The 22,798-nt window shown below is 41.7% G+C and overlaps 1 protein-coding gene across 5 annotated transcripts in view; it reads right to left on the bottom strand.

Annotated features, from left to right (window-relative positions):
- Positions 1–2,938: 2,938 nt before the first annotated feature.
- METAP1D (methionyl aminopeptidase type 1D, mitochondrial) overlaps positions 2,939–22,798 on the bottom strand; it is an 86,222-nt gene continuing 66,362 nt past the window's right edge. For 2 of the 5 annotated variants that reach the window (XM_056110199.1, XM_056110200.1), the window contains exons 3-10: positions 21,560–21,709; positions 19,188–19,336; positions 18,620–18,662; positions 14,786–14,949; positions 6,193–6,290; positions 4,440–4,487; positions 3,421–3,499; positions 2,939–3,321 (exon numbers count right to left, since the gene is read on the bottom strand). In XM_056110199.1, the coding sequence (XP_055966174.1) occupies positions 3,243–3,321; positions 3,421–3,499; positions 4,440–4,487; positions 6,193–6,290; positions 14,786–14,949; positions 18,620–18,662; positions 19,188–19,336; positions 21,560–21,709 (810 nt within the window). In that variant the 3' untranslated portion in view covers positions 2,939–3,242. Of the gene's footprint in view, positions 3,322–3,420; positions 3,500–4,317; positions 4,488–6,192; positions 6,291–10,760; positions 12,172–14,785; positions 14,950–18,619; positions 18,663–19,187; positions 19,337–21,559; positions 21,710–22,798 lie in introns of those variants that run through there. The other 3 variants (XR_008791881.1, XR_008791882.1, XM_056110201.1) reach the window with 3 other exon arrangements.

Genomic DNA, 22,798 nt, shown 5'->3' with positions numbered 1-22,798 from the left:
TCAAAACAAATTACATTGGTGCTGTCGTTAGAGATATTAGTGGAAAAGCCTCTCTCTCTCTCTCTCTCTCTCTCTCTCTCTCTCTCTCTCTCTCTCTCTAACTTCTGTAGCAGCTGCTGCTGCCCGCGGAATTTCTCTCCTTGGGTTTAAGGGCATGATGTCGGGGGTTGAAATATTTCAGGCGGCGTGGTTGGAGCAGAAAGAAAAACAAAAGCAAAAAAAAAAAAATCAACAACCAATCATCCAAACCAATAACGGGTTTGCCAACGCCTAAAAAGATTTTTTTTCCTTCCCCTTAATCACCGAACCACACGGTGAGGCTTTGTAGCAACAACCAGTTAATGACTCCTCCACCAGACAACTCCCGGAGCCGCGCGACTCCTCTTGATTCCTTGCTCTTGTGATTTTAATTGCTTCTTCCTAGCGCCTATTTTGGGGTGTGCAGTGTGGTGCGGTGTGCCCCGCAAAACAGCCGCCGGGATGCCTCCCGGGCCCCTGATGGCCTGCGCGCGCCTCGCGGGCCCTGCGCACGTAAGTGATCGCGGCGGCCGGCGCAGGGTCGGCGTGGGGATGGGAGAGAGGGGTTGGCGCGTCCCAGTGCTCAAAACCTCGCTGGAGGAAACCCGACGGCTGGACCGCCGAGGGCCGGTTTAGTTCAGAGAACTGCAGGGTGGGGGAAGGGGACACCCAGGGCCTAAGGTCGCGACCGTCTCCCAGGCTCTCTGGCCCGCACATCTGGGAGCAGCCCAGTCCCGAGCGAGCGGCGCGGGGGACCGACCGGGTGGGTTTGGCTCCCCGGAACAAAGGACCGGCACGAGACCCCTCGGGAGACGGTTTCAGAGCCTTACTTATTTTGGAAATGAGTTATATGTGGGCGAGGGAGTGTCTACACTCTGGAATTATTTCTTGGCCCCAGAGAAGCGGGAGCAGAGACGGCCGAGCCAGGGCCCTCGAGGCGCCGCGGCGACCGGCCCTGACTAGCTTCTCTCGCCTTGCGATCTTATCTCTCCTGTGAACCCAGAGTGGACTTTTCCCGCCCTCCACCACTAAAACGACACCTGTTCTGAACCGTCAATTTACTTAGATCTTTGCCTGTCCCAACTCTGAAGAAAACTCTATTTATCCGGAGCGTCCCGGATTCCCAGTGAAACCTGTTGGAGACCCCGCAAGGATCGGGCTCCGGGCGGTGTTAGCCACGTGTGATCCGAATACCAGAAGGCCCGGGTGAGGTTTGGGGCCAGTTTCCAGGCTAGGGTGTGGAGGCCAGGTTTTCTGGGGTTTGTTTGTTTTCTTAATTTCAACTTCAAAGCATGTTAAACAGAGGAGTTCCTTCTAATTCAATTTGTTTCCTCAGGAAGTGTAGGCTGGTGCTGGTATATATACTTTTCTGTGTATGTGTTATAATGTTTAAACTTTAGGTTAGTCACTTTAATAAATGGGATTATAAACCTGTTCCATAAAAACCTGCAGCTCTGAATAATTGCTGAGCAAGCAGCATGTTATCCCAGTGACTGGTGAAAATCCCGTGGTACTAATAAAATTATTCTCCAGGAACTTTGGGGATAAAGTGACCATAGATAAGATCTGGGTTGAAATGTAATTGCTGGAAGAAGGCTGAAGCTTCCAAGCCCATTTGGGCCCTTTTCTCCTGCAGAGAATCCTAAACCTTCTCTTGCAGCAGTGAAATCTCCAGACCTTTGCTTGGCCAACTCTCTAATATGCCAAAAGTTTTTCTTGTGAATCTTCAGCACTTCCCTAGTCCTTCCAGCTCCCAGGACCATTTGAACCAGTCTCTGTCTTGGTTCTACATCCCTGGATGCAGAGACAGGGAGCAGGAGTGGTGAGAGGTGACCTGAGAATTCCAAACTCAGAGCAGCTCAAACTAGCCCCTTTACCCCTGCATGCTCATTGACTTTGCTTTCCTCTCCCTGTCTCCTCTGCTCTGAGGGTCAAAGGCCACCTGTCATGCCTCAACCGGTGGTCACATTTCCTGAGGTTCTGGAGCCCAGGCTACAGTGGGTGGGAGGTGTGCAAGACCCGCTTCTGCAGAAACTAGAATCTGCACAACCAACGGATTGTTGTCTGTAGTCTAGCTGTTTTGCACCCCCTCCCTGGACCTGTTTCTAAAACCATGGCCAGAAGAGAACCTTTTCCAAGGTGGCCTGCATGGAGTCCCACCCCTTTCTGCTGAGAGCTTGGATGTGAACAGGTCCCAGGAGCAAGGGAACAAGGAAAGGTGGTTGGGCAGAAAGTTCACAATGTGTGTCCTGGGAGCGTCTGCTTTCTAAAGCAGGAGGAGCTGCTGGTCAGGCTAATTAGCGAAGGTCCTAACCCTCAATTGTTCAGGAATCTTCTCTTGTGGTGGGATTCTTGGGTCTCTAGGAAGCCCCAAAGGGGTCTGGGATGGGGAGAGGTTAACTTAGTGACTAAACGGGAGCTGCACACTTGGAGGAGTGGAGGTTCAATGCCTCGTTTTAATAGATCATCCGGCCTATTGGGGAGTGGGGATGGTGGGCAGGGTCTCTCCAAAGTTGCCTTTGGGATGGCAAGAGCAGGGTGGAATGACAACCGGGAAGCAGCTGCTGCAGAGGATTGGGAAAGTCAGGTTTTCAGGCCAGGACCCGGTCCACTGCAAGGAAGCTCACCGTTCATCACTCGCAGGCAAAATCTTTTCATTGCTAGTGGCTGAGCAAGGGAAGGGATGGATAGGGCTAGGGGGTGGCAGGGGGTGACTATCCTCTGCTAACACTCTCAGGGCAGCCCATGTGGCATCCACAAAGGGGGGAGGGAGGTTGTGGTTGTGGGAGAGGCTTTTGAAAAAAAAAATCCAGCTATCAGCTACATTCAGGTTTTTCTTTGGGTGCGGGCGCTTGAAGTTCAGACACTACCACCTGCCCTGTCCCTTAACTCAGATGCAAGGAACACAGCCATGGTGGGTTTAAGTGGTGTTTTTTATTCAAGCAGATTAGGACAAGGATAAGCAAAGCAAGCTCCGTCTATGAATTCCTCTTCTAACTACGGTGTCCCAACCCCCTTGAAGTTTCCTTTGGGAACCCGCGTCAGGCGCCAGGGGCTGCTTCTCTGACAGACATTGTGAGGCTGCAGACAGGTCTGAGTTGTCCGCGGCACTTCCTCAAGGTGCTGTTTTAGGTGCTAGGTGGGTTACTACGGGACCAGCCCGTTTTCTTCTAAAAGTTTTCCAGCTGGATTTCAGCAATTTGGAGGGGGGAGACTCTGCGGTGTCAGTCCTCGTGAGGCAGTTTGGTAAGAATCTGCGCACCCCCCGACGTGATGAGAACCGTGTGCTCGAACTGGGCGGACCTGAAACGCACAGGCCAGCGGTTAGGACTAGCGAGTGCTGTCTGACCAGCCTTTGCTTCCCAATCCACAGAAAGCAATAGGACAGAAAGCAGCAAACACCTCCGATTGTCGAGGGAGATGACGGTCCATGCGTCCTCCAGGACTTTAAATTCAGGGGATCCTTCGGTTATGATTGGCTCTGTAAGAGGGAAAATATTTACTGCAAGGATCTAATCAGATTCTTGTCAAACATTGTTTCCGCTGATTATTAAAAAAAAAAAGAAAAGTTCTTCCCCCTCCCTCCAAGTGCTCCCCCCACCACGGGTTCATGTTGTCATCTCGCAAGGGTTGATAATTGATGCTGCTTACATGGTGTACTACAAACTAAACAGTAGGAAGAGGAAGCGGGGCAATTCAAAAATGTATGAAGTTGCCTGGTTCGTAATTTTTTAGAGGAAAAAAAAAAGGGCATTTTAATCAAGCCTTAATTAAGACCCCGTGGATAATAACTACCCAAACACTAGTCCCTCTTATAAACACCAGTCAGTTTAAAAAAAAAAACAACATTTTTTGAATTTTTAAAACCTGTTCAAAACATGCATTAATCAGCAAATAACAATTTTCTTATTTCACTCTAATTGCTTCTCCATTAAGTCCCACAGTCAGGACTAGGATGCCTTTGGGGGTCTTAGGTGATTGGAATTTGGTGGTGACACCAATCACATGAGCAGCCAGGATATGGGCCCCCACAGAACATATGCTACTTGCTGACACAGGGAACAAGGCATAATCATGGCCTCTAGTTACTGGGTGCTCATGAAAACAAGAAACACACACACACACACACACACACACACACACACACACACAAAACCCAACCCAAACAAACAACAAAACCAAACACCACATTATGCTGGTAACAGAATTAGAGGTTGGATGGTTGCCCTCTCCTAAATGTGTCGGTAAGTATTTGATTTAGGAAGATGGGGCTCGAGGATATTATTTAATCAGATTTACTATGCATGTGAATTATTTCATTACGCTGATTGGCTTTATTAGTCCTTCACAGTACTGCCTGGCCTAGGCCGACGCTGCTTCTGCCGGGGAGTTGTGGCTCTGCAGAAGCACTGGGCACTGACCTATGGTGAATGCCATGCCCTCCTCCATGAGTAGTTCGTTGTCATTTGCTGCAAAACAAACAAAACAGGAAGGGGTTGGTGGTCAGGAGGCAGTGGGAATAAGAAATGAAAGGACAGAGACCAGCTAGAGAGGGTTGGACTCTGGAAAAACTTTATCATTTCTTCTTTCTTCTTGGGGAGGAGGGAGTCATCTACAATATTGGGTAGTGGTGATTCCCCGGGGATTTACATGGGCTCCTGGATCTTAGTCAGCCTGTTCATTCTGTCCTTGGGGCCTAGGCCCAAGGGGGCACTTGGGAGAAGGGAAGGGAGCATTGAAGAACGGGTGACCCAAGTGCTTTAGACACCTGTGTGGCTGTCCCACGCTTCTGTCTCCTGCTCACTTGTAGCTCAAGGTTTTCTGGTTGAGCTGGGCTTAGGCCTAATGACCTTTCAACACTCCAAAGTGTAATACATGTCTTGGGAAAAAAAGCTGATACAAAAGGAGGGAAGCCACCTGGGGGGGGTTGTTTTTTTGGGGGGGTGTCACACCCGGCGATGCACAGGGGTTACTCTTGGCTCTGCACTCAGGAATTACTCGTGGTGATGCTTGGGGGACCATATGGGATGCTGGGAATCGAACCCACATCAGTCTCATGCAAGACAAATGCCCTACCCATTGTGCTATAGCTCCAGTCCCACCTTTTATTTATTTTTTTCTTACAGATTTTTTTTTTAACAGTTCCAAGTGTGGGCCCCAGGAAGGTCCTTTCAACTCTCTCACCTAAACCTCTGAGCTGCCTCTGTGGGGTTCTCTGTGGGGGTCCCATAGGAGGTTCTGGTCCACTTGCTCTCTGGGCCTCTCCTTGGGAACGGTTCTGGCAGTAGTTACCCAGAGACAGAAAGGCCAAGGACCACTTTCTTCTGGTCTCTGCACAGGTGTGCACCCATCTTTGGGGGTATTCCCCACAGAACTGCCATGTACCCTAAGCCAGCACAGTTCCCTTCTCATCACAGGGAACACACTCAGGCAGTAGAAAACAGGAGCGTCTGGGGAAGAACACAAGAGTGGGCATAATCTAGAAATCACTAAAAAGTACATGCTGCTAAATACATCAGCTGTCAACACTGTGTAGGATGTAATGAAGTTTAACCACAACAGTCAGCGGTTAGAGAGGGGGGGAGAAAAAGCAAAACAGAAAACAGCCCTACGTGCATGGTGCTGGAACACTGATGCTGTGGCATTTTTGCTTTCAGGAACTTTTTCATTGGTTTCTTTTTGTCAATTTTGGTTGACTTTTGGGCCCAAACCCAAAAAAGGTTCTCAGAGGCTCTTCTCAGTTCTGTGCTTCCTGTGGGTTCTTGGGGGGCGGGGGGCAGTGGAGGGGAAACATATGTAGTACTGGGGATAGGAACCAGTGTCAATAGGATACAAGGGAAGTGCCTTAGCCCCTGTACAATCACTCCAGCCCACAACTTAAAAATGTTTTAATTCATTTTTTTTAAACTTAGTAACTTTTTCTTAGACAAATACCTCTTGTACCTTCTGGCTACACAATCTTAAGAAGACAGAAAGCAAAATGAGCTTTATTTGGGGATCAAAATTGCTGGGTGCTCTAATCCTTTAACATAGTGAGATTCTGGTTATGATTAAGTTGACTTTCCCCCACAGCCATTCCCTGCACACGCGCACAGAGATGACAGTGTGTATCAAAGTTAGAGGAAGAGCTTGGAAGCCAAATCACCTTATCAGTTTCCAAATTAACTTTCTTACCATGATGCCAAATTTCTGGATGTCCGTGAAAGTAAGATCCTATCCCATGTCCCACAAAATGTGGACAGACTTGCAAACCATTCTGATGAGTTATGTGACTTTAAAAGTGACCAAGAAAAACAGTTTGATTAGATATCTTTTACATAATGCTTAGATGAAAACAAAAATCTTTTTAAAATAGCATCTGAAAAAGAAAACAGTTATATTTAGAATAAGATTATGATATTAGTTTGTTTTCATTATACTGAATAATTGAAATGTTTGCAGTTGCTTGTAACAACTTCCTTGAGATAAATGGGGGGTAGGTGGGTGTTAATGTTTCTAACACAGTGGTTTGCTTCATTTCCTTTAGTACACATTTAAACAAGACTAAGTTATACACAAAATGTGCACATGCATATATACACACATACAAACCTACAACCAAGAGACATGTGCACCTAATGTGGGTCATAAAAACTTGCCTACTCAGCTCAGATAGAGAAGGGAGCACCAAATAAAGGGTGTTGGGAGGATCCTCCCAGGATGGGAGATCCGTGCTGAGAGTGGACTGTGGACTGAACATGACTGCCACTCAATGCCTCTGTTGCAAACCACAGCACCCAAAAGGAGAGAGAGAACAAAAGGGAATGCCCTGCCACAGAGGCAGGGTGGAATGGGAGGGAAGGGGGGTGGGAGGGATACTGGATCAGTGGGGGTGGAGAATGGGCACTGGTGGAGGGATGGGTGTTCGATCATTGTATAACTGAAACCCAAGCGCAAAAATATGTAAGTCTACAACTGTACCTCATGGTGTTTCACTAATAAAGATTAAAAAACAAAACAAAACAAGAAAAACAACTTGCCTACTTTGTTTGGATTTCACAAAAGACTTTCCCAAATTTGGGAACTATTCCTAATTTGTGAACCAAACAAACAATTTACAATCTAGAATTATGTCTTCCTTCTTCAATATTCTTTTATTCTAGTTTATTTCAAAACCTTCTAGATTTTGCAAATAGAAACACTCACAAAAAAGACCAAATCTGCTTTGTCAGTATTCCTGAAACACTCTAAAACTTTGTGATCATTTAAGATTTCCACTCAAGACCTATTGCATTACTAAAAATCATAAAAATTCTTTTAAATCACTGTCATGCTTGGGAAAAACTAGTACCTACAACACAGATTTTGCAATCAGGGAAATGTGTTTATTTCCAGCAGCACCAGAAAGATAAGAACATATATACAGTCAATGTCTTATATTTTGAAGTGGATAAAGGGCCTAATGGCTTTATTATAATCATATTAATGAGTGAGGATTTACAAGACTGCTATTAAATCCTTAACAGATCCAAAGTTCTCCAATCTTTTGGGGGTCTGAGCATTAGTACACCGGGTAGGGTGCTTGCCCTGTATGCAGCTGACCCAGGTTCGATTTCTGGTACTACATATGAAAACCTCCTAGTCCACCAGGAGTGATTCCTGAGTGCAGAGCCAGGAGTAAATCACACGCTGCTGGGTGTGGCCCCCAAATGAGAAGCAAAACCATGAAAAGTTTTCCAATTCCAATAGAATTTTCAACAGACCCTAAGTTCAGTTTAACATGAACTCAAAGAGTGTTAACCAGTGTCCTTCATGGACTTTCTTTATGTTTTGTTCTGTTTTTTTTTTTTTTGGCCCACCCACCGATGCTCAGGAATTACTCCTGGCAGGGCACAGAGGACCACATAGTATGCCAGGGACTGAACCTGGGTCAGCTGCACGCAAGGCAAGCGTCCTACCTGCTGTACTATCTCTCTAGCACTGAATATTTCCTTTTAAACCCTCATCTTCCAACCTATAACATCTCTTCATAGACCAGGATATCGCTACAAATAGAAGAGTAACTTATTTTTTCTGATCTTATTTGCATGAACTTATAGTATAAAAGTTATTCATGTGCAAAGTCAGTGTTTTTATCTTTTATTTATTTTTACTTTAGGCACCAGGACTTACAATATGATAATGGCAAGGTTTCATGCAAAAAACATTCCAACCAGAATGTTAGCTTCCCTCCACCGTGTTCGGGTGTCCCCTGTCCCCCAGTATTCCCCATCCCTGTTATAGTCATATGCTTCCCATTAATGACCAGTTCTCATTTTTTGCTTCCTTTGAGTAATTGCTTCTTTACTGTGCTATTTTATATACCACATATGAGCTCATTCTGTATCTGTTCCTCTCCTGACTAACCTATACTTGATGGTCATATTGTATCTTCACACTTCGACCAGGAGGAAGAACTTTGTCAAGGTGTTTTTATTTGTACAGCACAAATAATTTCTCAATGTCACTGTACTGTCACTGTCCTCCCGTTGTTCATCGATTTGCTCGAGCGGGCCAAGTAAAGGTAAAGATAAAGGTAAAGGCCCTCCCATTGATCGTCGATTTGCTCGAGCGGGCCCAGTAATGTCTCCATTGGAGACTTTGTTGTTACTGTGTCTGGCATATCGAATACTCTCGGTAGCTTGCCGGGCTCTCCGAGTGAGCGGGCCAAGTAACGTCTTCATTTTGAGACTTGTTGTTACTGTGTTTGGCATATTGAATACATCACGGGTAGCTTGCCAGGCTTTGCTGTGCGGGTGAGATACTCTAGGTAGCTTGCCGGGACCAGGGGCAGAGGAATTGAACCCGGCTCAGCTGGGCTGGCTGTGCACCAGGCAAATGCCCTATCGCTGTGCTATAGCTCCAGCCCATAATTTCTGAATAGAGACTGAAAAGTTGGGTAGTTGGTGAATTTATTGGTTTTTGGGTCACACCCAGTTATGTGTGTGGTCATGTGCAAGGCGAGCTCCCTACCCACTATACCATCTCTTTGACCCCAAATGAGAGATGATTAATAAGACATTAATCTAGATTATTTTTATAGTCATGGATTCTACTAAACCTGTAAATCATTATTCCAATTCCAATAAACCTTAGTGATGAGTTTGACAACACTCTCTATAAACTGTTCTCCTATGTTCTTTCCTTAAAGGCTAGCTTTGGCTTTTAGGGATTTAATTGGCAGAAATCATCACTACAATTTAAATGTGTGTTAAAACTGTCATCTGTTAATTTCCCATTCCTCCAGGAATGGAAGAAAGCCCACCATGAAAAAATACTTGGAGTCCCCTCCCCTGATGCTGGTTCTCATTCCTCATCATAAAAGAAGCTGTATGATTACTAGGCCATGTTGGCTGCGTGCAAGGCAAACGCCCTACCGCTATGCAGCGGTAGGGCGTTTGCCTTGCACGCAGCCAACACGGCCGACCCGAGTTCGATTCCTCCGCCCCTCTCGGAGAGCCCGGCAAGCTACCGAGAGTATCTCACCCGCATGGCAGAGCCTGGCAAGCCCCCCGTGACGTATTCGATATGCCAAACACAGTAACAACAAAGTCTCCAATGGAGACGTTACTGGGCCCGCTCGAGCAAATCGATGATCAACGGGAGGACCTTTACTTACTTACTTACTTACGATTACTAGGTAGCTAATGATATTCAAGTGCATTTTACAATTTACTACCTGGATCCTACTGGAACTTCTTAGTACAGGAGGAACCTAGCGTGTATGTGTCATGGATGCAAAGATCAGATTTCAAGGCTGGGTGGGAAGAGCAAAAGAACAAATTGGGATGGAGAGATAGTATAGAAGTTAAGACACTTGCCTTGCATGTGGCCAACCCAAGTTTGATCCCCAATACCACATGGTCTTCCAGCCTCACCAGGACCCAAGCACAGAGCCAGAAAGAAGCCCTGAGCACAGCTTGGTGTGGCCAAAAACAAAACAAAACAAAACAAAATAGAAAAAATTTTTCCTTAGTTCCTAGATTGAGAACCTATTTCAATTTCCCAGGAGCTAAGTACATGTGTCCCTCTGTTTTACAGGGTCAAGTTTGCCTCTTGGATTGGTCGTTTTTAACACATAGGCAGTGGGAGTAAATGAGATAAAATCTCATTCATGTTCCTAGTTACTCTTTGAAAGCATGTCCTTTATTATTTAGGAATACAAGGGAAGCACACCTTTTATTTACCTAATTCTAGAGTTTAAATCTAACTTCACAGAGATACTTCCAAGTGACTGGCAGAACAGAACACCACTCAAACATGAAAGCAAGAACTTATAAATAACTCTTACTGGCAAGGGAAGGAGAACTTAGCGTGAATGTCTTCTGACTATTGTGCTGGGGAGATGAGCCAGATGGGAGGGCAGTGGGGCCCAAGGTGGGTTGCTAGTGTCAGCCTTAGTCTGGGTAGGCCTGGTATCTAAATACAAGCGTCTTCTGACTCTGGGTGTTTCCCCGTTAACTCTGTCTTCTTTTTACTAAAACCCATGAAAAAGAACTCTCCTGTCTTGGCACATGTGCTGGTCCTTACCCCTGAGTCTGAGCACAGTCATGATCTCAGGCCTTTCCTCAAGGATATTTAAGGATGGTGGAAGGGGAGAGGAATGAGGAGGCAGGAAGTGTCTAAGGGAATTTGTGAACTTAGTTTAAAATTATATTATATTATTACAATTCATGTTTTAGTTGGAAAAGATATCTCTACTAAGGCATTTCATTTTGACCATTTTCTTCCCTTTCATTGCCCTTCATGAAGCAATTTTCCTCAACTGAAGTATTGTCCAGAAAAATTAAAATTCTTCATGTACTTCAACTACATTTTGTGACTAAGAATACATTCCCCAAGAGGGCAGAGGCGTACTATTGTTAAGCACATACTCTTCTACAGAAATAAAAAGGCCCATGGAAATAGTTTTATTACCATTCTTACACGAATCCTATAAAGAATGCTAATCTCTAAATGGTCACATCTTTAATTAAAGGATTGCAAATGGCACTGTTTTTCTAAGTTATGAGATTTTACTGTAACATTCCCAGATTTTTATTTCAAGCAGTGGTCTTTGAATGAAGGAACGCACAAGTCCAGAGATTCCATCTGATGACAAAGAATGTTTAAGTACAATTAGTAATATTTTTGAAAGCCAACAACTGTTTTCTGAAAAAGCGGTACTTTTTTTTGTTTCAAACTGGATCACAAATTACTGTATTTTTCTTACAATAGTGCTGAAGTTTTATTTGAGGTTTTCTGTTTCTGAAAAGCAGACATGATGGATTGAAATAAAAGATAATTTATTGCAATGCTTACTTTCATGCGCAGAGAGAAGCAGTGTAATTGTAATTTACAGTAGCTGTCAAGAAAAATCCATCACAGATGACATTAAAATGACTTATTTTGCCTGAGCCACTTATTGTTTAAATGTGCATAATCTAATAGAAAGAGATTATTTTTTAAAATCTGCTTTATAGTCTTCTAAATTAATATCAAAACATATACTTATGAATTAAACATTAAAACCCATTTATTGATACTTTCATCATGACACGTACAACTATAAGTTTAGATTATTTTTGATTGAACTGTCACATATTTGTGACATGAATCTACACATTCACAATATTCTCATATGTATAGATGATATCATCTAGAAATAATCGCGAAAATACTGATTTTGAGAGCTGGGAAGAGAGCTCAGAGGGCTGGTGTGGAAACATTGTAAAGCAGATGAAGGTATAGTGAGTGAAACACAGTTCCCTAAAGCACACGAGCTATCCCTTATGGAACAAAGGGTACATCAAGAGCTCTTATCATTAAACTATTTTAGCCAGTACCTCTGTAGAGAAATCATTCAATCCTTTAGGGTTCAGAAGAGAATTTTAAAATGTTCTATAAAGACCACTAGGTGTTTGGCAGCATACTGCTACTAAAAGATGCATGAATGTCCTTTCCGTGTTAGAGGGAGGCTATGCAAAAGATGGTGAATATCTTAAAATAAATGAGATTGAGTTGAGAGATGTCTGTAAACCTCCAGTCTGTAATGATTCCAAGTACTTCCGGCTTAAAGGTGGGGACTGTTTATTTACTCCCTTTGGATTCTGCCCGAATAAGGAAAGGCAAAATAATAGATGTCCAGAAACACTCCTCTAACACATCAGAACAAATATTTGTGAAAATCGGGGCCAGTTTCCTCCCTAGAGTTAGACACAAACCATCGAAATAATGAAATATATTAGGGAAGGATAAAAAAAAGTTCCTTGTCTATTATTTTTCACACACTTTTGTAAGTGTAGTTGTTGGGACTGAATTGGGTTTTTTTCAAAGGCACTAGTACATGCAAATTTATATTCCGTGAAAACTGACCTTTGCATCCAGATAGCTAAAACCCAATGTCACTTTCAATTCTACTCTTCTTCGTCTTCTTCTTCTTCTTCTTCTTCTTTTTTAATGTGGCTAGAATTAATGTAGTGCATATGTAATGAAATGCATTATCCTGCTTGGAGATTTATCAGATTTTCCGACTGAATGCTATGCTTTGCTAGTACTAGCTGGAGTTCACCTGCATGTTGGTGTGGCGTGTGGCTCTTTTTTGTAAAGAGTTAAGTCGTACACAAAAAAAGGGAACAAAGGTCAGCACCCAGCCGCCACTTGAATGTGAGATTTTTCTTTTTATTCCCCTTGATGTATACTAGGCTCTGTGTTATTAGTCTTAATGATGGAAAATTGTAGTGTTGATACAAATCTTTTTTTCAAAGTAGTAGGCGGGAGCTCCATTTGTTAGTAAGTTTTTTTGTGACTAAAAGCCATGGACAGTACATTTATGTAGCAGTAAAAGGCCTAGATGCTCTTTCCATAGCAGAGCTAATTATTCCTACTGTGACCTTACTGATCTAGCCTGTTCCTAGTACATCTCATCTGCACGCCTGTTCCTCTGTGTAGATGGTGTCAGAGAATATGAAAAACCCTATAATGAAACCATTTTCATGATGGAGAAAGGCTACTGGAGTTGCACTTGCTACAAAGAGGCTCAATTATATGAGTAATTGTGATAATTTTCTACATTCATAGCCTTCAATGGGGAAAAAAGAATGAGAGCCACAAAGGAAAATTACTTTAACAAGAAAGTACAGAGAGTAAAAATGGAAGAAGAGACAAAAAGGGGAAAAAATAACCAGAAAAAAAGTTTAAAAAATAGATCTGGAGGGAGGAATAGCGAGACAGGGAGAACAACAGAAATGCTCCGAAGCTCATGTGCAGCTGTGTTGCACAATTAAATTGAATTTTTTTTCCTGCAGTTGATGAATGTGACTACTGCAAATGTGCCTCTGTAGTTAGCTATCATTTGTTGTTCCGTGACAGGAAAAGGATAATTACCTCTCAGAGAGAATCAAAGGCTGACATGCCCTTTAGACACAGCCATGAATGCAGAGCTCGATAGAATGCTTGAATAAGAATCTAGTGTTCTCTGCCCCCTTCCACTGAAGAATAAATTTTGTTAAAATGCAAGAGCACCACCAGTAAATTTGTTGAACCCTAGGTGTTCAAAAATATGAGGTACATCTATCGACTCATCCCATTTGCAAAAATAAAACTGCATTTTGAATTCATTTCTATTATATTCATGGACAGTAAGATAGTGAGATATGCATTAAATTTCTTTTCCCAGTAGGGGTCTGATTCAACATTTCCTATGAAAGAACAGAGAGACACTATCCTTTTTTCCCAGGCTAGTTAGCCTATAATTTAAAACTGTCAAAAACACAATTTTGTTCAAAGTCTTCAATAAAAGCTTCTCAGATATAACCCAAAGAGATTTTACTAAAGTTTGATTCAGACACTGTTACAATATTTTTAAAGCCATAAATACATTTAACTGATATTTTACAGCCTTTTTCTTAAAGTATTTGAAGGCTTACAAAGAGAAAAAAAGGCCGCATCCTTTCAAGGTGACTAAGCCTCTGATTCTTTAGACAAATGGGAAGTACTCAGGTTCACATTAATGAGAACAGGGCTTTAAAAGATACTGATGTGATCATCTTTAACAGAATTTGTTACTTTTATATGAAAACACATGTTTTGCACATCTACTTCAAAACATTTCTGCAGGACAAAGGATCTAAAAGTAGGTAACAGATCCCAAAGTAAAGTCTTGAATTCAGAAAATGCACATATGCTCAAAAAGCACACAGAGAATCCTGTGTGTACAAAAAATAAACAGTGGTATGTAGGGAAAACGAACCAGACACAAAAAGGGACACCCTTGGCAAGCTGTGTACTAATCCACTTATTTGAAAGGTAAGACTTGCCTGAACTAAGGCTTTTTAATCTCTGTGTTATAGCAGGAAAGCATCTCACTTCCTTCCTATCTAAGATGTAGCTTTTCTCCTATGTCATTACCTAAGGACTGGGATGCTTATCCCCTTCTTTACTTTCTTTCACATTTGGTGTGACTTTAAGTAATGGAAGACTAAAGAGACCCACATGTCAAGCTGAAACTAAAGCAGTCACATAAATATTGCTCGCTGCTCCTACAAGTTTCTTTGCTGACCCTGGTGTGATTCATTTTTTTTATAATATACTTTTTTTTCTTTTCTCATTTTTTTTACGTAGGGAGCAACATGCCTGGCAGTTCACATAGTGATATCAGACTGAAATGATGACTGTGAATCATAAAACATGTCATCAACTTTATACCTAGCCACCAATAACCTTTGTGCCACTTGCCAACCCTCCCTTTACTTGTCAGTGTAAGGCTTACCTGATTGTGTTTCCAATTACAGAGAAGGGAGCCCCTGCTCTGCAAGCTGCAATTGCTTCATCTCTACACCTCCTGGCAACCTCCACTAACTTTTTACCACATTCATCCACATTGCCCACCAAAAAGGTTTCAGAGGTGTCTCCATGGTATCCATTGTAATAGACCTAAACACAGGCAAAAACATTTAAAATGTATCCTTATTTAAACATCTTCTCCAAAAGAATGCATTGGATTCATTAGTTATTTGGGAGATTCACATGGTTCCATACGAACCCTTCTGGAATTACAATCAGGTTCACCTATAAAGAGGGAAGAAATAAATACACTAAGAACTTGTGAAAAATTAAAAAGAGGCCACACAAGATTTAAAAAGAGATAGATAAGGGCCACTTCAGCATTTTATGGTAACATAAAAACATAAAGTATGATTCCATACTTTATTTCTAAAAAGACGAAATCAAGTATACAAAAAGTGACCAAGGGTTGGAGTGATAGCACAGCGGGTAGGGCATTTGCCTTGCACATGGCCAACCTGGGTTCGATTCCCAGCATCCCATATGGTCCTCTGAGTACCGCCAGGAGTAATTCCTGAGTGCAGAGCCAGGAGTAACCCCTGAGCATCGCCAGATGTGACCCAAAAATCCAAAGGAAAAAAAAAGTGACCAAAAACATTGACTCATAGTGACTGTAGGAGATATGGAGAACCTAGAAGTATTTAACAGAGGACAGTTTCTTCAGTGTCATGAAGACAAAATTTGAAGGGGCTCAGTAGTAGGAATGAAATATCTTAAGAAAAATCCTGTCTAGAAGTGAAAGCCTCATTGTAAATTCCAGAGAGCAAAATGTTAACAGAAAACACCACATATGGATTTTTAAATAATTATAACAAACAGTCTTAAAAATAAAATAGCAGAAAACATCACTTTATCAGTCATCAATGATTCAGAAAGCCCTAGAGACATGATTCATTATAAAAATCAATAATTACTAAACACTATAATAAATATATAGAAGGCAGAGGAGACTGGTTGAATATCGATTATTTTCTATAGGATGGAATTTGCTATTTTGCATAAATTTGTTCTTCGTAATTTCTTCTTTTCTTCACATGAAGTAGAACATTAGAAAACATTAAAGAATCACAAATCTTTATATTCTTTGTATTATAAAAATGTCTTTTATATTTTATGAGGGAAGTAAGAAAGATATTTATATTATTTTTTTCCTCTTGTAAATCAGAAAACGTGGGCATAGAAAGTTACTTGTGTAAGGTTTGTTATAGAAGTAGATGCAAAGTAACAATTACTGGCAAGTGTTTTCATGATTGTGTTCAAACTAATAACCTTGTAATATGTCTTTACATATTTATTCCCATTTGCAATCCAGGAGGGTATAAGTTTTGATTTTATACACAAATATATAACATTTGTTAATATATGAATATTATTATGAAAATTTGTTACTCAATATTTGAATAACTGATTTGTTTATATTTGTAAAATATTTATTTGCTGTTCATATTATTTTTTGCCAATTTTCAAAATGACAACTTGAAAGGTTTAATATATAATGGAATTTAATTTTTTTTTTTTTGTCTTTTTGGGTCACACCTGGCTATGCTCAGGGGTTACTCCTGGCACTGCACTCAGGGATCACTCCTGGCGGTGCTCGGGGAACCATATGGGATGCTGGGAATCGAACCTGTGTCGGCCATGTTGGCTGCATGCAAGGCAAACACCCTACCCGCTGTGCTATTGCTCCAGACCCTGAAGTCTGTGGTTTTAAAAAATATTATAAATTACCTTCTATTATAAATAACTTATAATTTGCTGTTTGTACTACAAACTATTCTTGTTCTGTGCTTTATTTAACAAATACTAATTGAGCAACTACTATAGGCATCAGATTATCAATTTTTTAACATTCAACTTTCAAGAGGGAAATTAATCTTGTTTTGTGATACAAATGAATATAAATACTCATAAATACAATGAATATTTTTTGATAAGTGCATTAAGTATTTTGGATAGCGTTCTTCACTTAAAAACATATCTTAAAGAAACATCACTTGTTTTTTTGTTCCTTTTTTTTGGTGGAGGAGGCTTTGGGGCCACACCTGGCTGTGTTCAGAGCTGACTGCTGGCTGTGCTCAGGGATCACTACTAATGTGCTCTGGGGACTATATGCGGTACCAGGGTTGAACTTGTTTTGGCCATATGCAAGGCAAGCATCTTACCTGCTGTACTATCTCTTTGGTCCAAAACATCACTTGTAAGATACAAACATATATTTTTTGACTTCTTCACATTTCTAGATACTTGAAAGTATTTCACTTTGCTTTATGAGTTTTACAATTGTAAATCATTTGAGTGTTAAACATGGAAATTGTTTCTTAAAAGTCTTGGGAAAAAAAACTAGAAGGTCTGGGATATTCTTTCTGGACCCCTTGAAAACAGTAAGAAGAACATGCTGCTATTCAAAATAGTATTGTATTAGGGGGTGATTAGGTGAGAGAATAGCAAAACCCTCAAATCAGTTACAATCCAAAAGAAAAGTGTATCATGAAAATATTTCATTTCAGGTATACTTTATAAAATACCTCCTTCCACATAATTCTGAGTACTGGAAAGATACCAGTGGATTTTATATGGAGCAAATGTTCCAGCGTTCTAAATAGGACAAAATGATACAGGAAGGACTATCAGCAATGAGAGAATCTTTGGCTATGTACTCACACAAATTGATCTGAAGGGGAAAAAAGCTGAATTAATTTAGACAACTAAAACTCTGACTGAATTCAACTACGGGATTCCAATTTCCACCTCCTTCACACTTCTATCTAAGCTTCATGGTGAAGACACATGCTAACTATTACGAAAAATAATTCATCATTAACAGAAATTCTACTCCTAGAATACAGCTTATCTATGTACACTACTTCTCATCAGATATTCATATCCTATTTATGAAAATTTCACGAATCACCAGATGTACAGAATTTATTTACACTCTACATAATCCAAAGGTAACACTATAAAATTACCTAGTAAAATGAAGTACCAAGGCATTAATAAGTCAAGACTGAGAACAGTGAAAGCCTAAGAAAACTAGAAAAGCTTAGGACCTGTACAACTGGAAGTTTCTATATTAAATCGCTGAGGACTGTTATGTAAAAGAAACGCTATTAGCCATTTTGCGAAAACACAAGTTCTAGGGGAAATCCACTCCGCTTGTCGTTCAAGGCTCTCTACACCAGAAATGGAACACGGTGTTACCTTCAGGGATTTTAATAAATCTAAGGAACACTGCTAGCAAAAGAGTTGCTGTCCAAATAGACTGACACACACAGGCCAATGCAGCCCCTAATGACAGAGTAAGATAATGACAGGCCCCACTCAAAATCAGCAGGAAGAGGAAGATCAATCTTGGCAGAGTGAAGGAAAAATGCTGGCTTTCTTCACGTTAGCTCATCTCATACATATCTAGCTTCAGCAGCTGCCCAGTGCTGTGGTGCTGCGCATTAACTACACAGTGGATCAATAACAATTACACCTTCTCAAAAACATGACACATAGCAGGATTGGGTTGACATTTCACTTAGGCCAACATTGATCTCAGTGCATCTGATTCCAGCCCTAAATTCAAGTCAGGCCTGGGTTTACTTGGAATAAACACAGAGTTAAAGACAAAAAAGGAAACCAGCTGCTTGCGTCTGGGTCTAGAAGTAAACAGCACTTGCCTCGGTGCAGTTCACATTTTCAATCCACTCTTCTTCCTGTTGCTACCAGCAATGCTGAAGTTGATCAAAGACTATTTTTTATATGATTTACTCACCGTGACATCAATGTTGATAATATCTCCATCCTGAAGAGGTCGACTGAAACATAAATAAACCAAAAAAAAAAGAAAAAGAAGTGACAGACAGATCTTAATACAGGAATATAAAAATGAATACAGAATGAATTACAAACCCAGTGAGTTGCAATGATAATTTGGAGTAGAGAAGGGATAAATGGATTAAATATATGTCATTTATGACACGCTAGATGCTTTAAATTTTGATATGACAATCTGCCATTGTTAAAAAAAACTGTTTTTTAAAAAAATATACTCATTAGTTATCTAATTATTTGTCAAAACAACAGCTTATAGTCACATCTAAGAAGGCCCACAAAATATTACACACACACACTGCTTTGGATTACATACTGCACTGGCAAATATTAAGTAGTACTCTGTACATTTTGAAGCAAAATACTTCAAATTTTTGCTCTCCTATAATGAACTTCAGAAGTTTGCAGGTGGGTTTCAATTAAACTATAGTGTCTTTCAACATATGTTACAGATCTAGGCCTCATGTTTTAGCTTTCAAAGGAACAATATGTTATTAGGCAATGAATACCTGTCAGGAATACCATGACATAGCACGTTGTTTACAGAGGTACAAACAGATTTTGGAAAGCCTCCATAGCCTAGAGGTGAGGGATAGGCATCATGACCGATGATTTCCTGATGAACAAGAGCATCTATTTCTTCAGTTGTCATGTCAACCTAAAATATTCAATAAAGGAATGGTGCAGTGACAGTTAAAGACATTTCCTGTATTTACTGATTATGTCTATAGCTACTTGAGGGTGAGACTGTATAAATTTGCTGTGATAAATACAATATGATATTTTATTAATTATGCCTCACATGAAAATCCTAAACTGTGCCTTTAAGAAAAAAAAACACTCATTTGGATATTTGATGGCATTATGGATTAATAGGAAATGGACATTTTAAACTCTAGGATTATTAAATCATTTTGGGAGTCATTAAGTGACAGGAAAATTTTTCTTTTTCAGCCTGAAGATTTAAAAAATATGTTCTTAGGTAATCCCATCCTCTTTGTCAATGGGTTAAATATAAACACTCACGGAAATCTTTAGATAATAAAGCTTAAAAAGTAGGTCAACCTACTTTTCTAGTCTCAGAAAAACATGATGTGGGTTCTGCAACAATGGCATGGGGAATCGATTTTAAATGGAGTTTGATACAGTTTGCAACGATTTGACTTTCACTAATTTTGAAATTTTTCTTGGCTAAATCAGTCAGCTCTTTTCTTTGGTCAGGCACGGTGGTGCTGTGAGGGGTGGTGATTTTTGTAGTGCTGGTGATCAAACCCAGGGCCTCTTATATATAAAAAATGTGCTCAACTGTTGGGCCATATCGTCAGCCAAAATCAACGTGTTTGCTTTTGTTTTGTGTGTATGTGCGGAGTGCAAGAGAGAGAACCTAGGGGTTCACACATGCAAGCATGCAAGACAAATATTCTCTTACTGAGCTTCATCCCTAATGCCCCAGTCAATGTGTTTTTAAAAATATTTTCTTTTATGAGGAGATGTGCAATTACATTAAAATGGAAAGAAAAATAAAATTGAGTTTCATAATTTTTGAGTTTTCCATTTATGTAAAATCATAACTCATCAATAAAAAAAAACTTTTTTTGGGGGGGGGAGAGGGCACACCCAGCAGTGCTGAGGGCTTACTCCTGGCTCTGTACTCAGGGATCACTCCTGGAAGGCTCTGGAAGGCCATATGGGTTGCTGAGGATTGAACCCTGATTGGCCACATACCAGGCAAGCGCCGTACCCGCTGTACTATCACTGCAGCCCTCATTAAAAAAAAAATTCTAAAACAAAATTTTTATTAAAAATGAACTATTTCTTCAAGCTACATTATGCACTATATGTTGCTATAACAGTTTTATTAAATAGGTGCTACCCTAAGTAATTTTATCTTTGAGTCTCACTTTCTAAATTTTTTGCTTGTTTTTGAGTTATATGTAAAATCATAACTCATCAATAAAAAAAACTTTTTTTTGGGGGGGAAGAGGGCACACCCAGCAGTGCTCAGGACTTACTCCTGGCTCTGTGCTCAGGGGTCACTCCTGGCAGTGTTTGGGGGCTACTGTACATGGTGCTGGGAATCAAATAAGGTTCAGCTGCATGCAAGGCAAGTGTGTGTACTCTCTCTCCAACCCCTCACTTGTACACTTTGCCCACCCAAACCACAGGTCAATATGATTTTCTTAATGATCCTGACGTCATACCAGGGCATTCCAATTATTCTGAAAGACAACCCTGTGGTAAGAGAGTTGTACAATGAGATAGCTGTATTATTTACAGCTTTGGGCATCTCTGTGATCTTTGCAGGCGTATGTAAGAAAACAGGAGGCAAAGGCTGAGGTAGAGTGGCCAATCCTCAGGCACACAGAAATAATATGGGGGCTAAGAGCAGACACTGCACCAGGGCTGGAGAGGAACAAGTTAAATTTCTGCTCCTGATGAACTTGGATAAAACTACTTCAATCCAGAAGTGTCTCCAAAACTCTGCTCCCTCGGAACTGAATCCAGATCCAAAACAGAATCTGGATTTTAAATAACCTCTTGTGGGGCTGGAGCGAATAGTACTGTGCGAAGGGTGCTTGCCTTGCATGCCGCTGACCAGAGTTTGTTCCCTGGCACCCTAGATGGTTCCCTGAGCACAACCAGGAGTAAGACCTGAGCACTGCCGGGTGTGGGCCCCAACCAAAAGATGAACAAACAAGCAAACCTAAAAAGACCTCTCGAATAACTTCATAACATGAGAAAAATCCCTGTTCCCCAACACCAGATTTTACTTAATTTCCAGCAGATTAGATGTGCACAAAAGAACCCAAAGGGAAGGAGGGAAAGAGGCCGCTTGCTGTCCCTTCGGCAATGCTTCTCAGAAGCACTGGTGAGGCACCACCTTCAAACTCTTCCCAGCCAGGAGGAGAACATGCCGGGCCAGCTGACAGGCCTGACGCAGCCCTTGAATCTGATCTTCATTCTTCACTTCTATGCTGTCTCCCCAGCCGGGTACAATGCCTGTCGTCACATAGTCTGGCTTCTTTATGTGCTGGAGGAAAAAGGATTGAAAAACGAAGATCAGAACCCAGCGCACGACAATGGGATCATTTTTTTCGGACACAGCTACCCGCTTCAGGGAGCCCTGCCCTTCCTGCCCGAGCACCGACCTCCGAGGCCGGCACAACAGACCCTCCGGGCTGCCCCCGGTTCCTTCCCCTGCCCTTTTGAACTTAACATTGCCTGTGAGTGCTGCCTCGGGACGCTCTGTTAACCTTAGTGGGCTTTGAGGCAAACAGCACTGAAGTAGACTTCTGGTTAAAACAAACAGTCGTTTTCTTTTCTTCTTCCTCCTAGACCCTCCCCATCCACCCCTCCCTCCTCTCCCCCCACCCCCAGTTAGAAGCCTATTGCCATTGATGAAAAATAGCACCCACCTTCCAAATTGCCAAATGGTTAATTAAGAGCACTTTCATCTTCTGAACACCAGGATGAAATTTATGCAAAGGATAGCTCACAACCCGGTCCCTCAAACCCCATGCATTTATGTAAAAGGCCGACTGCCAGGCCCCAGACACCTCGTCCAAATCCACTTCTCTGACACTCCACAACTGTGCCCAAATGAAGAGGGGGGATAGAATAAAAATAGCTCTCTTCCCTCCTGCCCCTCCCAGGAACAGAGAAATATAGACAGAATATTTCTATGTCCTGTCACAAAACAAACACAAAACCTGCCCAAACTCCCAACACCCCCTCCCCCATTCATCTAGAAGAGTTTTTTCATCAGTCCTTGAACCCAGAGGCAGTGATCATGCGTTAAAACACTCACTGACTTTTCTCAGTCCTGAGGTTCTGCACAGCCCTTCACAGGCTATTTATGGAAACTGTTCCATAAGCACTGCTGAGCAGAGTGGGGTCTGGTCATCGGTTGGGGACAGGAAGCTGAGGAAGGTCGAGCTACTCTGCTGACATCGCAGCCACTGTGGCAGGGCCGCGGCTGGACTCCGCTCCTTGGGAAGTGGACGGTGTGAGGGCCGCCACCTGTTCTCGTGTTATAACCCAGTCACACCAGGGCTGGGGCTGGCACAGCAGAGCCCGGGGTGAGTGTCTCTTTTCTCCAGGTTACCCCACAGCTTCCCTC

This window comes from Sorex fumeus, unplaced genomic scaffold (assembly GCF_029834395.1).
Source record: "Sorex fumeus unplaced genomic scaffold, SorFum_2.1 ptg000009l, whole genome shotgun sequence".
In the NCBI taxonomy this organism is placed as follows: Eukaryota; Metazoa; Chordata; class Mammalia; order Eulipotyphla; family Soricidae; genus Sorex; species Sorex fumeus.
Note: the sequence above shows the minus strand (reverse complement) of the source record. Positions and strands in the feature narration are given on the sequence as shown.